This window comes from Myxocyprinus asiaticus, chromosome 35 (genome assembly GCF_019703515.2).
Source record: "Myxocyprinus asiaticus isolate MX2 ecotype Aquarium Trade chromosome 35, UBuf_Myxa_2, whole genome shotgun sequence".
NCBI lineage: Eukaryota > Metazoa > Chordata > Actinopteri > Cypriniformes > Catostomidae > Myxocyprinus > Myxocyprinus asiaticus.
Genome location: NC_059378.1, coordinates 7,395,485 through 7,412,915, shown reverse-complemented (window position 1 = coordinate 7,412,915; position 17,431 = coordinate 7,395,485). Strand labels below are relative to the sequence as shown.

Here is a 17,431-nt window from a genome sequence, read left to right as displayed (position 1 = left end):
CCAGCGCAGATACCAAGGGTGGGGTGATGGGAAAAAGCTGCCAAACAAACAGAAACCGTCTGGTTTCAGAGGTCATGAGGGAAATTCATAACAGTAACATAACAGTCGGTTGCTTTACTTACAGTTGAAGTCAGAAGTTTACATATACTTAGGTTGAGGTCATTAAAAAAAAAAAAAAAAAAAAAAAATTTACTCCACAGATTTCATATTAGCAAACTATAGTTTTGGCAAGACATTTAGGACATCTACTTTGAGCATGACATGAGTAATTTTTCCAACTGTTTACAGACAGATTGTTTCACTTTTAATTGACTATATCACAATTCTAGTGGGCCAGAAATGTATATACACTAAGTTAACTGTGCCTTTAAGCAGCTTGGAAAATTCCAGAAAATGATGTCAGGCATTTAGGCAATTAAGTATAAACACCATGCGACCACGCAGCCATCATACCGCTCAGGAAGGAGACACATTTTGTCTCCTAGAGATTAACGTAGTTTGGTGTGAAAAGTGCAAATCAATCCGAGAACAACAGCAAAGGACCTTGTGAAGATGCTGGAGGAAACAGGTATCTTCATCATGTTGTGGGGGTGCTTTGCTGCTGGAGAGACTGGTGCACTTCACAAAACAGATGGCATCATGAGGTAGGAAAATTATGTGAATATATTGAAGCAACATCTCAAGACATCAGCCAGGAAGTTAAAGCTTGGTCGCAAATGGGTCGTCCAAATGGACACTGACCCCAAGCATACCCCCAAAGTTGTGGCAAAATGGCTTAAGGACAACAAAGTCAAGGTACTGGAGAGGCCATCACAAAGCCCTGACTTCAATCTGATAGAAAATCTGTGGGCAGAACTGAAAAAGCGTGTGCGAGCAAGGAGGCCTACAAACTTGACTCAGTTACACCAGTTCTGTCTGGAGGAATGGGCCAAAATTCCAGCAACTTATTATGAGAAGCTTGTGGAAGGCTACCCAAAAAGTTTGACCTAAGTTAAACAATTTAAAGGCAATGCTACCAAATACTAACAAAGTGTATGTAAACTTCTGACCCACTGGGAATGTGATAAAAGTAATAAAAGCTGAAATAAATAATTCACTCTACTATTATTCTAACATGTCAAATTCTTAAAATAAAGTAGTGATCCTAACTTACCTAAGACAGGGAATGTTTCCTACGATTAAATGTCAGGAATTGAGTTTAAATGTATTTGGCTAAGGTGTATGTAAACTTCTGACTTCAACTGTATGTTTTGTGTTGTGCATACATGTGTGGCAAGTGCATAGAATGCCGTCTGTAAGAATAAGGTCAGCATTAATGTATTGTACCACACACTGTGGCTCATATGGAGGGAACGTGGCTGGTGGCCAGCAAGATGATCTGCTGTCCAAGACGGCTGCGAGGGGAGAGCTCTCCTTCAGTAAAGGTCACGTTGCTGGCAGCATCAGAATCATCAACTTGCACAGTGCAAATTGGTTTGGGACAGCTCACAAAAGTCCAGAATGCTACAGAGACCGTGACCTTTCTGTGTGCGCCGATGAATGCGCAGTTTTCCACAGCAAAAAAGCTCCACTTCAAAATGATAATCCCAACTATCATTTGAAAAGCTGAACTGCAAATATGTGCTGGTTGCAAAACGAGAATAAATAAGGCATTGGAGGGATGGTAAGGGAATGAATATAATGAGCTCCTGGGAGAATAGTCCTACATTGATTTTGTCGTGGTAGGAAAGGGTGAATGGAATAGGAACAATTTTGGCTGTGCTCGCATAACACAACGCATGTCTTTGTAGCCACAGTGTAGTGCTAAAACTGTGCAACAAGTCTTAATATTCACCTTCCTGAGTACCAAGTTGCAGGTATAAGAAGGTCAAGTGTGGCTTTTTTTTGTGGTGGTTTTGGGGAGTGATATGTTTAATTTCATGTGCTGCAAGAGGTACAGCAATGCTTCTCAGCCCCCTTGACTCAGTAGGACACCAGAGAGAAAGGCACATTACAGACTGCAGTCTCTTACAGAGAATTATCATTCAAGCAGAATAAATGTTTCCCAATCCTATTATTCCCTGTTCATCAAAAGAGTGGAGAATAACAGTTGACGGGGCTGCATTGGATTGAGGGTGGATGGGGGGTTAATGTCATGGAATGATTTGCATATTAGCGCTCTTCCCTTTCTCAGCTTTTGTTTTGTGGCAAGAAACATTACGTTATATATACAACTAACCCATTGACCAACTAAGGACTGAGAGGATGAGGCATGTCGAAAATTCAATCATGCAGAAAATGGTTACAATTATAATTAAAACCTGGTGCAAAGTATAAATGTTATGTGTAATTAAGTCATAAAAGAGGCTCCTAGCCGTGAGCCTTTCACCACAATCTATTTTTACTCCTTCTAGCCATAAAGTGTGATTTAAAAGACCTCACCACACTGTGGTTTGTCTAAGGCCCAACACGTAGACACCTACATACTAACACTGCATGCATGCCTACACACACACAGACACACAGACACACAGCACACACACACACACACACACACACACACACACACACACACACACACACACAGACACACACAGACACAGTGGGAAACTAACATGTAGAGAGAAGGTAAAAGGTGCACAAATCCATTGCAAATACTCCTGTGTGTTTGCTGCGGGTAAAAGGAGCGCTATATTTAGCTGTGAATTAAAGTCAAAAGCCAGTGGAGTCTTTCATAAGGGCGACTAATCTGCAGCATGAGACAAGGATTATGAAATCAAAGAGAAATACACCCAGGTGTCTCGAACAATGACTCACATTGAAAAGAAAAATACTTCTATGCAATTTAAAGAAAGTGAGAGAGAGAGAGAGAGAGAGAGAGAGTGAGAGAGAGAGAGAGAGAGAGAGAGAGAGAAAGAAAGAAATATGTTTTAAAAATCACATCAAGCTTTGACCAGTTTGTTGCATTTTTACCAGAGTAACAATCTTTTGAAATTAAGAAAAAAAGAAAAAAAAAAGAAAAAAAGTTAATGCAGCCTAGGCGCTTTCCCATTGGCCTGCACAAGCAGGTGGGAAAATCTGAGAAAGAGGGAATTCCTGTGGCTTGGCATAAAACAGCCAAGAGGCGTGGCATGTTCTCTGTTTACAGGGCCCACACAGAGAAAAAACATCTCCAAGCAGCCACCGAAGTCTGACTTCTTGTTTTTGTTTTCTCCTGCGTGTTTGGTTTCAAATATGAGGGCAAAGAAAGCATATGCTCACGGGAAACCCTCGAGAAACCCTCGAGATCCCACTTTGGATGGATCTTTAAATTCCTCCCATATGAATCAGTCATACCTTACATTTGAAAGGTTGACATTGTTTTGCAAAGTGGAATAATTATTTGAGGTGTGCTAAAACAATATCACAATAAATCAATATTAATAAAAAAGTATCTTGGATTCCAAGTTTGTGTTGACGTAGGCTATAAGCTGTTACGTAGGCAGCATTTTAAGGTATAACTGGCATGCTCCCACCGTGAAGTCTTTTCCAAAAAGGTAGGCAGCACAATTATTAACTTTTAATAATTAACATTAATTAGGCTACCTCCTAAGATACCTTGTTTTAGGCAAATTCTAAAGGCTAGGTTATACTTTGTTTTTTCGTGTGCCATTCCATCACATACAGTCATACGCTCAGCCTTTCAAAGTATACCCTTTTGCCCGCAAGGCCATACAGATGCATTAGACGTATGTGCACAACGACTGCGTTGTGATACTTTTTAGGCATGCACAGTCAACGGCAGGCTGATGCGCCGACGATGTGCAAAGATGCGGACTTCGACAAAATTTGCTTCATGTGTACTTTGCTTGAGACGTACCTGGATGCGGAAAACCAAAAGTATACTTTGGCATTAAAGCAGAATCACATGAATCCTTTGCGGCGAAGGCAATTGCAAATAAAAAAATGGATCCAATAAGGCAGCGAGAGAAATTTAAATTTTAAATATCAGCAATTAGTTCAATAACAAGGTATCAAAAAATACTAGATCACTAAATGGAACACATTGTTTTTTTTAACTGTTTTACTTAATATTTGTGTGTGCTATTTCATGCATATTAGAGTTTTGCATTGCTATCTTAGCAACATGTTAAAGGAATATTCCGGGTTCAATACAAGTTAAGCTCAATCAACAGCATTTGTGGCATAATGTTGATTACAACAAAAATAATTTCAACTTGTATCTCCTTTAAAATAAGCAGAAATTGAGGTAACAATGAGGCACATACAATGGAAGTGAATGGGGGCAATTTTTGGAGGGTTTAAAAAGGCAGAAATGTGAAGTTTATAATTTTATAAAAGCACTCAAATCTTCTGTTAAAATTTTAGTATTATTTGAGCTGTGAATTTATTTAAATCGCCATGTTTACAATCGTTTTAGGGTTTACTGAGTTACATCATCAAGACAACAAAGTTGTAAAATTAGATGGGCTATAACTTTACAAAGAAAAGGTTAGCCAGCAATTTTTCCACACTAAAATCATGATAACATACATGATGTTTACGTCTTGTGGCTATACTTTTGAGCATTTGAGTATAAACAGTAAGTATTTTAACATTTATGGATTGGTTCCATTCACTTCCACTGTAAGTGCTTACTATAACTTTTTTTTTTTTTTTTTAAAGAAAAGAAGGGACCAGTCAAAATTCATTTTTGTACTAATCAACAGTAGACAAGCAAGGCAACTAACTAGGTTTTATAGCACAGTCATCAATAGGCAGCTTTTTGACGATTCTGAGGAAATGTTTCTACAAATGCACCAATTCTTTGATTATAACCAATGGTAATATTTTCAAATCTGCTCATTTAATACTCTAGCCAAATGAACAGATCACTAAGTTAACTATAACTCATACTAACCAACAATGAATTCCCCAACCCCAGTTCCCCTCTTCAGTCCTCATCTTAAACAACATGCTTAATATGAAATACGATTGGTTTAATGCCTGAAGTAAATTAATAACTGATGCTGTTGGGGTTTGTAAAAGCATTCCAGAGAGAGAGAGCAGCCCACTCTAGGCCAAGAATGGAGCCCTTAGGTTAAAAAGTCTATTTAAATTTCAGAGTATTTAGCTCTGTTCCTTTTTACACACTTCTCCATGAAGTCATGCCACGGAGGGCGAGTCACTTCGGGTGCACTGCCTAGAAGCATAAAACAGGTAATCAAACCTCCGACTGTTGAACAAACTCAACATTCACTGGCAGAAAAGTGCTGTGAGTGTTTTCCCCCACAAAACAAAAAGCTTAAGACAAAAATAAACTGCAGAACCAAATCTTACTCCAAGATGAAGAATACCGTATACTTGAATTAATTGGTACCCTGTGTAGGCACAAACATGACACGGACTGATTCTTTGTTTCTAGAACTTAACAGACATATGGAATAAGGTTTTAACAGATTCACAATAAACTGCAGATGCACTGTTAAGAGGATTTGTATACATAATGCCAACCCAATATAGCAAAGATCCAATGTGGGGCTCCTCTAATGCAGCATGCATGTAAACAAAAGCATCACATGTCAGTCCTATTATGAAGTGAATGTATATAGTCTTTCCAGGATAAATATAATGTCAACTGAGCATGTAGGCCTGTGGTGTCAGCTGTTATTTGAGAATCAGAGCAAGGACTTGTGGAGTTAGAAATTGAATGCTACCTTGTTAGTCACAGTGTTGATTGCCAGCGTTGGAGAGGCACTTCCAGAGATGATGCAGTCCATTCCCAAGTTATCTGACTCCAGGCTGTACGGTGTGGATGCCTGCAAAAAAACAAGGCAGCATATTCTAAAAACCAGTACGAAAATGGAGGGAAATGATGAGTGACCTGGAGGGACATTGATTTCTACATATTCAAAGGGCTTTAGTGCATGAACTTCGAAGCAAGTGTACAGGTCTAAAAGCAAATGCAGCAAGCGTTTATCAACAACAAAAGAAAGACACCTTTATTTAGGTCAAAACTTGAGGCACTCTGGGAAGAGATGAGCAGAAGAGAGGAACAGCTCACTGTGCTCTTGCTGGGGTAAAGATAACTTTAGCATGCCTGTCTCCCACAACTGCTTATTGTAAGAGGATTGTCTGGCAACAATGCGATTTTTAATTTGTGATAAACAAAAATGAGATTTTGCTAATTCACAATTTTTAATGTCAAAGAAATCCTTTAAAGGGACAGGAGGAGATGAGAGAGGAAGAGATAGAGAGCGTGACTAATGAAATATACTCTAACAGTGTCACACACTTCGCAAAGACAGAATTATTTTTCATGCAGGATCAGGGTGGGAGAGAATGGGTCTAATTGGAGGTTTTTGATATGACTGAAGTGAGTGTCAGTATGGAGAACGTAAGCGTGTGTCCTGAGGACAGAGCTGCGTACAGAAAGAATGATTCTCACTGGAGTCTGGAGTGCTGTAATTATTAATGACACCGGTCTAACTGCCTGACCACATAAAAGAAAACACACATGCACACGCAGCCACCAATTCAACAAATAAGACGCGTCATGGTAGAGACAGATCCTACATTGCCTTAAACAGAAAAAAAAAAAAAAAAAAAAGACTCTGGCTAATAAATGAAACATTTAGGTGTCAAATGACTGTTATAATTTGCCATATGACATAATTGCTCATTATAGATGGTTGCAAGTTTTACGGTTGTACTCATCGTCACTAGCAGATAAGATTTCCGTTTTGCTACCTTTAAAACAACAGACATTGCTAGCTATGGTGAAGGCATGTAAAAGACAAATACACTTAACAAGGTGTGATGCAATAAAGAAACAAGTGATAAAAACTCTCTCCCATGTAAAAGTGCCAATATAATTCTAGCTTAATCGAAGAACAAATGGGTGTGGTGTCATTTAGAAGAAAATCTGACCAAAAAGAAGGTGTTTTTAAATTTGTGGTGGTTCTAAACAGCTTGCAAGCACAAACTTTCAGGAAAACCTTGTACCGGCTGTTAAACACCTTATTGCCTAGGTCCACGTGATTGCTGGATGTGACCCGGTGACTTCACCTATTTTGACGCCAACATCTTTTTCAGTTAACATGAACACAGTTGAGTGCAGAGTTGCCGAGCTGGAGCATACTTACCTACATCTGCACAATTGTTCGCATAGACATTTTACAAGAACATACTTTTTAGATTAGTCTACAAAAGAAACCAAATCTACTCAACTACTTGAGTACCCACTCACTCTGATGTTAGATAAGCTGCTCCATTCATGTGCCTTCGTCTGCAGCCTGTAAGCCATTCACACTTCAGCCCAAAGTAAGTGATATGCCTCTAATCATTATTCTTTTGTCTGTATTCTGCCAACTGACACCTGTCTGCCAACCTTTTAAAACCCATCTTTGCAGTAATCAAAGTCACATTGGTTTTGTTGGGTTGTTGAGGCCCAACTCACCGTGAAATCTCATTGGTCCAAAATCCCTCTCCACAAGGGCTGGGCGATATGGCTTCAGAAATGATCTCTCAATATTTTTCAGCCTATTGACAATATTCAATATATATCTCGATAAAAGTACATTTCAAGATGGCGCCGCAGATGGCTGCTTTGGTGTGGAGCTCTCTAGCGTTTTTGTTACTTTTGTTTGTTTGTCATGTATTTGTCACTCTTTCCCGATCAGTTTCACCAGGGATGAACTGCTGAATATTTGGCAAAGCATACCTGATAATTTTTTGCCAGTGTTTGATTATTTGGATGTTTTATTAGACATCTTAATTGGAGGTGCAGTGGTGCTCTATAAGCGATCAAAAAGATGCACGCAAGGGAAGCGAGCTGGCACGCTTGTGAAGCTTTGTTAATGCGGCTTTAAGACTTTGCTGAGTATTCATCTGGCGAATGTCCGCTCCCTCGACAACAAAACGGATGAACTGCTTCTGCTCACTCAATCAAATAAGGACTTTTCTAACACCGCTGCTCTGTGTTTCACAGAAACCTGGCTGAATGAAGCCATTCCGGACAGTGCGCTTCATCTGCCGGGTTTCCAGCTGTTCAGAGCAGATCTCGTTGTGGTATCATCGGGGAAAAGGAGACAGTGGAACATGCTTTTACATCAGCGAAAGTTGGTGTACAGATGTAACAGTGTTGAAGATGATGTGCTGTCCTAATTTAGAAGCATTCTTCATCAACTGTAAGCCTTTCAACTCACCGCGGGACTTTTCCTCGTTCATTCTGGTTTATATCCTGCCACAAGCGTGCGTGAACACAGCGTTGCAACAGCTGGCTGATCACATCACAGACACGGAGCAACAACTCACTTATTATTATTCTGGGAGATTTTAATAAAGCTAACCTCACCTGTGAACTGCCAAAATACAAACAACACATTACATGCCCCACCAGAGACAGAAATATACTGGACCACTGCTACACCACTGTAAATGATGCATAACGCTCTGTCCCATGTGCAGCTTTAGGACTCTCTAATCACTGTTTGGTTCATCTTCTCCCGACCTACAAGCAGAAACTAAAATCAACTTAACCTGTAGTAAGGACTTTAAAGCATGGACCAATGAAGCAGAGCTGGACCTAAAGCCTGCTTTGACTGCACTGATTGGAGTGTTTTTGAGGCTGCAGCCACAGACCTGGACGAGCTCACAGATACTGTGACATCATATGTCAGTTTCTGTGAGGATATGTGCATCCCTACTAGGACATTTTTCAATCATGATAAATCATGGTTTACAGGAAAACTCAGACAGACAGCTTCATCATGCCAAAGAGGATGCTTACAGAAGTGGGGTTAAAATATTGTACAACCAAGCCAGGAACCCAATGACTAAGGAAATAAGAGTGGCTAAAAGAAGCTACTCTGAAAAGTAAAAAAAAAAAAAAAAAAAACAAAACATTTCAGTCAACGAACCTGCATCTGTGCGGAAAGGCCTGAAAAGCATCAAGTACAAGATACCTCCCCCTCGCTCTGTAGAGAGTCAACTAATGGCTGATTTACTGCAGGTTTGAAAAGCCCAGTCTCACACTCCTCCCCTGCTCTGATCTTCACACACACACTAACACCTCCTGGAACCCCCCTCCTGCTACTCAGTCTGCATGGTCTTGATCTGTGAGGAGGATGTGTGGCGGGTCTTTCGGAAACAAAAGACTAGGAAAGCTTCAGGCAAAGACGGTGTTTCACCTGCCTGTCTGAAAGTCTGCACTGACCAACTGGCCCCCATCTTTACACAGATCTTCAATAGATCACTGGAGCAGTGTGAAGTTCCCTTCTGCTTCAAACGCTCCACCATCATTCCAGTCCCCAAAAAAACCCAAATCATAGGACTTAACGACTACAGACTTGTCACTTTCATGTCAGTAGTCATGAAGTCGTTTGAGAGACTGGTTTTGGACCAGCTGAAGGACATCACTGGACCCCTGCTGGACCCCCTTCAGTTTGCTTACCGAGCAAACAGGTCTGTGGATGATGCTGTCAATATGGGACTGTATTATATCCTGCAACACTTCGACAGACCTGGGACTCATGCAAAGATTCTATTTGTGGACTTCAGTTCAGCCTTCAATACCATCATGCCTGATCTTCACTCAACCAAAGTGACCCAGCTCTCTGTGCCCACCCCAATCTGTTGATGGATCACCAGCTTTATGACAGATAGGCAGCAGCTAGTGAGACCGGGGGAAACTCACATCTGGGACCCTCACTATTAGCACTGGTGCTTCTCAGGTATACGTTCTCTCTCCACTACTCTTCTCCCTGTACACGAATGACTGCACTGCAAAAGACCCCACTGTCAAGCTCCTGAAGTTTGCAGATGACATCACGGTCATCGGACTCATCCGCGATGGTGACGAGTCTGCATACAGATGGGAGGTTGATTAGCTGGCTGTCTGGTGCAGTCACAACAACCCTGAGCTGAACACGCTCAAAACAGTGGAGATGATAGTGGACTTCAGGAGAAATCCCCCCGCACTCACCAAATCTGGACTGCTGAGAGGATTATTGGTGCCCCCTGTCCACCCTCCAAGACCTGTACGTGTCCAGAGTGAGGAAACGTGCAGGTAGAATCACTCTGGACCCCACACACCCTGCTCACTCCATTTTTGAACTGTTGCCCTCTGGCCAGTGCTACAGAGCACTGAGCACCAGGACATCCAGGCACAAGAACAGTTTTTACTGTTCATGTACATATGTAAATTCACATATTTAATTCAATAACTGTACATACCCCTACCTTGCACATACATTGCCACTTGCAAATGTACATACGCCATTCTGTTATATGTCCTATTATTTGTATGTCTATTTATACTCTTACCTTGTTTTATATTCTGTGTCTCACTGCAATGTTCTGTATGCACTTGCTTCTCCTATCACAAAAAAACAAACAAAAAAAAAACCCATTCCTTGTGTACGTGAGAACACTTGGCAACAAAGCTCATTCTGATAATAATTATTAAGTATTTGCTCTGAAATTGCTCAAAAGTTTTCAATCAGAGGAAATTTTATGCAAACAGCCATTGTGGCCAAGTAGATTCAATATTTTTAAGGCATTAAATAATCAATCAATCAATAAATCAATCAAATCAATCAATCAACCTACCTACCTACTTATCTATCTACAGTTGAAGTCAGAACTTTACATACACCTTAGCCAAATACATTTAAACTCAGTTTTTCACAATTCCTGACATTTAACCATAGAAAACATTCCCTGTCTTAGGTCAGTTAGAACCACTACTTTAAGAATAAACCTGAATAATGTCAGAATAATAGTAGAGAGAATGATTTATTTCAGCTTTTATTTCTTTCATCACATTCCCAGTGGGTCAGAACTTTACGTACCCTTTGTTAGCATTTGGTAGCATTGCCTTTAACTTGTTTAACCTGGGTCAGACGTTTTGGGTAGCCTTCCACAAGCTTCTCACAATAAGTTGCTGGAATTTTGGCCCATTCCTCCAGACAGAACCTGGTGTAACTGAGTCAGGTTTGTAGGCCTCCTTGCTCGCACACACTTTTTCAGTTCTGCCCACACATTTTCTATTGGACAGAGGTCAGGGCTTTGTGATGGCAACTCCAATACCTTAACTTTGTTGTCCTTAAGCCATTTTGCCACAACTTTGGAGGTATGCTTGGGGTCATTGTCTATTTGGAAGACCCATTTGTGACTGAGATTTGACTTCCTGGCTGAGATGTTGCTTCAATATATCCACATAACTTTCCTTCCTCATGATGTCATCTTTTTGTGAGGGTACCAGTACCTTCTGCAGCAAAGCACTCCCACAACATGATACTGCCACCCCCATGCTTCAAGGTTGGGATGGTGTTCTTCGGCTTGTAAGCCTCACCCTTTATCCTCCAAACATAACGATGGTCATTATGGCCAAAAGTTCAATTTTTGTTTCATCAGACCAAAGGGCATTTCTCCAAAAAGTAAGATCTTTGTCCTCATGTGCACTTGCAAACTGTAGTCTGGCTTTTTTATGGTGGTTTTGGAGCAGTGGCTTCTTCCTTGCTGAGCAGCCTTTCAGGTTATGTCGATACAGGACTTGTTTTACTGTGGAGATATATACGTCTACCTGTTTCCAGCATCTTCACAAGGTCCTTTGCTGTGGTTCTGGGATTGGTTTGCACTTTTCGCACCAAACTACATTCATCTCTAGGAGACAGAATACATTTCCTTCCTGAGCGGTATGATGGATATGTGGTCCCATGGTGTTTATACTGGCATACCATTGTTTGTACAGATGAACATGGTACCTTCTGAGGTCTTGGCTGATTTCTTTTGATTTTCACATGATGTCAAGGCACTGAGTTTGAAGGTACACCTCAAACTGACTCCAATTAGCCTATCAGAAGTTAATTGGCTAATTGCCTAAAGGCATGACATCATTTTCTGGAATTTTCCAAGCTGCTTAAAGGCTCAGTTAACTTTGTGTATGTAAACTTTTGACCCACTGGAAATGTGATAATAGTCAATTAAAAGTGAAACAATCTGTCTGTAAACAATTGTTGGAAAAATTACTTGTGTAATGCACAAAGTAGATGTCCTAAACGACTTGCCAAAAATATTGTTTGCTAATATGAAATCTGTGGAGTGGTTAAAAAAATTAGTTTTAATAACTTCAACCTATGTAAACTTCTGACTTCAACTCGATCTATCTATCTATCTAAATCTAATCTACAGCTCTGGAAAAAATTAAGAGACCACTGCAAAACTATCACTTTCTCTGGATTTACCATTTATAGGTATGTGTTTGCGTAAAATGAACATTTTTGTTTAATTCTATAAAGTACTGAAAACATTTCTCCCAAATTCCAAATAAAAATATTGTCATTTAGAGCATTTATTTACAGAAAATACAACTGGTCAAAAAAAAAAAGACTGTTTTTTCAGACCTCGAATAATGCAAAGAAAACAAGTTCATATTAATTTTTAAACAACACAATACTAATGTTTTAACTTAGTTTTTGTATTTAAAATTTTTAAATTTTTAAACAACACAATACTTTAATGTTTTGCTCTCTACTAGTCTTTCTCATTGTTGTTGGGTGAATTTATGCCACTACTGGCACAAAAATTCAAGCAGCTTGGCTTTGTTTGATGGCTTGTGGGCATCCATCTTGATCACATTTCAGAGGTTTTCAATGGGGTTCAGGTCTGGAGATTGGGCTGGCTATGACAGGGTCTTGATCCGGTTGTCCTCCATCCACACCTTAATTTTTTCCAGCATTGTCCTGCTGGAAAAAACAATCCTCAGAGTTGGGGAACATTGTCAGAGCAGAAGGAAGCAAGTTTTCTTCCAGAATAACCTTGTACGTGGCTTGATTCATGCGTCCTTCACAAAGCCAAATCTGCCCGTGCGAGGCACTGTGGCTTGTAGGCCACTCCAGGTCTCCATCTAACCATTAGACGACCAGGTGGAGGATCGGTGATGATCCCGTGCGTGCACAGAACAGCCTGTCACCCATTCGAAAGCGCACGCAGACCATGTTTATCTGTCTTTTATCGCAGCACATTGCAATTTTATAATCACATATGACTATATTGACATTTTGGTGTTATTTTGATGAATTGTGCTGCCCAGAAGGATAGTGAAATTAGCCGACTGATGCGCTTTTTATATAAAAAAAAGGCCAAATAAAAAGCACATTAAAATCATCACGATATTCACAATACTGTTTAATTTTATACCGTCAGCCAAATCATTGCTATTATATCATGAATATTCAATATATTGCCCAGCCCTACTCTCCACATAACTGAATATCAAATTAAAAATATTCTGATGATGTGGCTGTGATTGTGTGGCATCATGCAGCAATTTAGTTGTCAGTGTGGACAGACAAATTTAACTGTAAACATGCTGCATTGTTCCTAATAAATGGTGTAAGCATGAATAAAGATGAACAAATACCTCCTCACCATATCGAATTTAATGAAGCCACTTATCGATATAAAATAACGTTTTGGTGTCTGTTGCTAAAAGCAACTCATTTCGTCTTAAAGGAATATTCCGGGTTCAATACAAGTTAAGCTCAATCGACATCACTTGTGGCATAATGTCAATTACCAAAAAAATTATTTTGATTTGTCCCTCCTTTTCTTAAATAAAGAATTAAAGTAAGTGCATTTATTAAATTATAAGCTTCACATTTCTGCCTTTAAACACCCCAATCACTTCCATTGTAAGTGCCTCACTGTAACATTTATTTTTGCTTTTTTTAAAGAAAAGTTGTGACGGGTAGAAATAATGTTTTGTGGTAATCAACATTATGCCACGAATGCATCCGAATAAGCTTAACTTGTATTGAACCCGGAATATTCTTTAAATTATTCTTGCAAATACTGATTTTATTTTTGGTTGCATTTACAACTGTTTCAGTTGCAGTCTGGGGCTGATAAACCATGCATTCTTTACAAATGCTCCCCCTTGTTCACATGGCCTCCTGTCAAGGTTTTGTGTCTTCATGTCTATATATCTGCCCCTAAGTATCACTATAGCTGAAACTTTTCGGTTCAGCTTCCTCCGATCCACAACACAGGGATGGACAAAATGATGCAAGATGCCTCTAAGCCAGGTCAACCTCGGAGGCCGGCGTGGAGCGCAGCAGAGTTGTATATTCCGGTGAGCATTGCTTATAAATAATAGGAGGAAAAAGCTCTGGCTGAAAATAACCAGAGCAGAAACTCTCCATTAATTGATGTTTGCTAAAAAATGACTGCAAAATGCAATGTATGTAAAGGCTGTCTGGGGCACAGTTTACTAATAAGCTGGACCCCCTCTACAAGTTAAACTGGGCCACACCAAGGGAGACAGTTATATAAAAAGATATGAGCGTGCAATAAGCAAACCTGCGTGTGTATGACAGTTAAGCATAGACTCAGACATCTCAAAGCCAGAGATCTCAAGTCAGGAAATATTCCATCCCGTCTCATTCCTTCACTGTCAACACAACAAGCCCATGTTTTCGCATATTTCTGGCCTCGTAAAAAAGCAAGAACAAACACAGCCAGCATCATGCTTAAGGTGGGCTGCCTGCAAGCTAATGCTGAATAAAACTAGAGACTTGGGCATTATCGTTATGGAAAAAGATTATAATCAAAAACTCTGCTTCAAAGACATATCACAGTCACACTATATAGAACAGTAAGTTTTTTTGTGTGGATGGTTGGGTTTGTTTATTCTTCTTTAAAAAAGATTAAAAAAAAAAACATGTGCAACGTGTCGTCAACATAAAAATATGCAGAGAAAAAAATGCATAGTTTGTTGCTGAATATTAAAGTTTGAAAATATGAAGTAACTAGATTACTTATGAGGATTCATAATTTGCTCCTATAATTGGTCCTAACTACAGTACATACTAAAGAAATAATATATACACTATGGCCCTAATAAAGTGCATGATTTGGTCTTCTGCTGTTGTAGCCCATCTGCCTCAAGGTTCGATGTGTTACCTACAATTGCAAAGAGTGGATATATGAGTTAACGTAGCCTTTCTGTCAGCTCGAACCAGTCTGGCCATTCTCTGTTGACCTCTCATCAACAAGGCATTTCCATCCACAGAACTGCTGCTCACTGGATGTTTTTTGTTTTTGGCACCATTCTGAGTAAACACTAGAGACTGTTGTACGTGAAATTCCCAGCAGTTACAGAAATACTCAAACCAGCCCGTCTGGCACCAACAATCATGCCACGGTCGAAATCACTGAGATCACATTTTTTCCCCATTCTGGTGGTGGATGTGAATATTAACTGAAGCTCCTGGCCCGGTTCTGTGTGATTTTATGCATTGCGCTGCTGGCACATGATTAGCTGATTAGATAATCACATAAATAAGTAGGTGTACAGGTGTTCCTAATAAAGTGCTCAGAGAGCGTGTTAGTGTGTAATATATATACTGCAGAGGTGGGTAGAGTAGACAAAAACTGTACTCAAGTAAAAGTACAATTACTTCAAAAAAATAATTACTCAAGTAGAAGTAAAAGTTCTAACATCAATAATTACTTGAGTAAGAGTAAGAAAGTATCCAATTAAAAGAGTACTCAAGTAGTGAGTAACTCGTTGCTTTCACAAATGACATAATGGACGTTAACTCCCCTATATTCCATTACATAATACACATTTAACATGTATTACAGAATTATTATTATAATTAATGGAAATTCTGTTATCATTCACCATCATGTTGTTCCAAACCCGTATGACTTTCTTTCTTCCATGCAACACAATTAGGAGATATTAGACAGAATGTTTGCCTGAGTCACTATTTACTTTCAGTGAATGTGTTTTTATATATATTTATATTTTTTAAAGTGAATGGTGACTGAGACTGTTATTCCCTAACATTCTGTCTAACATATTTTGTGTTCCACATAATACAAAGCGTCGCACTGGTTTGGAACATCATGAGGGTAGAGAAATGATGACAGAATATTAAATTATGGCTGAGCTATCACTTTAAAGAGATAGTTTACCCAAAAATTAAAATTCTCTCATCATTTACTCACCCTCATGCCATCCCAGATGTGTATGACTTCCTTTCTTCTGCAGAACACAAATTAAGATTTTTTTGAAGAATATTTTAGCTCTGTAGGCCAATATTTTTATGCTCCAAAAGCACATAAAGGCAGCATAAAAGTAATCCATAAGACTCCAGTGGTTAAATTCATGTATTCAGAAGTGATATGATAGGTGTGGGTGAGAAACAGATCAATATTTGTCATTTTTTGCTAGACAGCAGGGGGCGATATGCAGAAAAGAATGTGAATCACCAAAAATACAAGAAGAAGAATGTGAAAGTGATCTGTTTCTCTGTTTCTCATCCACACCTACCACATCGCTTCTGAAGATACTGATTTGACCACCGGAGTCATATGGATTACTTTTATGCTGACTTATGTTTGTTTGTTTAGCTTAAAAATGTTGCCACCAATTCACTTGCATTGTATGGACCCACAGAGCTGAGAAATTCTTCTAAAAATCTACATTTGAGTTCAGCAGATGAAAGAAAGTCATACACATCTGGGGTGGCAAGAGGGTGAGTAAATAATGAGAATTGTAATTTTTGGGTGAACTATCCCTTTAAGGGCTCTTGTCAGATCTGCATGAATTTGTCAATAAGAGAGGTTTGGAAACATTTCTAGTAAATATTATGGTGAAAACATGAAAATGTACCACAAGGACATTATATATAATGCTGAAATATAAACCAAAGCAAGATCATGCTTTATTAATGCCTTCTTTTGCTATTTCATAGCATTTAAAGTCCTGTGTGGATTCTTATTTCAGTGTAGTTACAGTTTTCAGTGTCATAAGTATTTAGATCATTAGTTCTGTACAGCAGTACCGCCACTCTCTAAATGCAGAGTACGCAGCCTACGTAAGGCACCAACTCATTCGCTGTGTCTGAAACAGCCCCCTATCCACTATATAGTACACTATTTCGAGTGTCCACTATTTTGTAGGAGTATCTGAATTCTGAGTGAGCCACTCGTTCCCTACTTTTGTTCACTCATTCTTACCCACAAAATGCACTCTAATTTCAAGTGTACATTTGATGTACACTCGACAATGGTTAATTGCCCACAATCCACCACGGGGAAGACGTACGAGCTGGGAGTTTACTGCTTCCTTCACTCCTGCAATATTTAATTTCATGCTGAATGCAGTAAATTACTTTTTGACAAATCATTACTTGATTAAAATAACAATAACATATAGAGAGGCAAAACATACAGATACATTTTAAAATGTACTCTTTATTTTATAAAATGTACTCTTTATTTGATAAAATGTGCTTACTCTTTATATTAACACACAGTATATATTAAAAATGACAAACAGAATGAAAATGTATTGTATAAATATATTTAATAAGAACAAGTAAGGCCCAAGTATTTTAAAATTTTTAAAAACGTTTCTGCGACAGCCCCAGAGCTCAGACACTCGCGTCCGAATTCA

The 17,431-nt window shown here is 39.1% G+C and overlaps 1 protein-coding gene across 3 annotated transcripts in view; it reads right to left on the bottom strand.

Moving 5' to 3' along the window:
- The window catches only part of LOC127426192 (forkhead box protein J3-like), a 167,989-nt gene that overhangs the window by 41,224 nt on the left and 109,334 nt on the right, over positions 1 to 17,431 (bottom strand). For all 3 annotated transcript variants that reach the window (XM_051672834.1, XM_051672836.1, XM_051672835.1), the window contains one exon: positions 5,676 to 5,777. In XM_051672834.1, the coding sequence (XP_051528794.1) occupies positions 5,676 to 5,777 (102 nt within the window). The remainder of the gene's footprint in view (positions 1 to 5,675; positions 5,778 to 17,431) is intronic.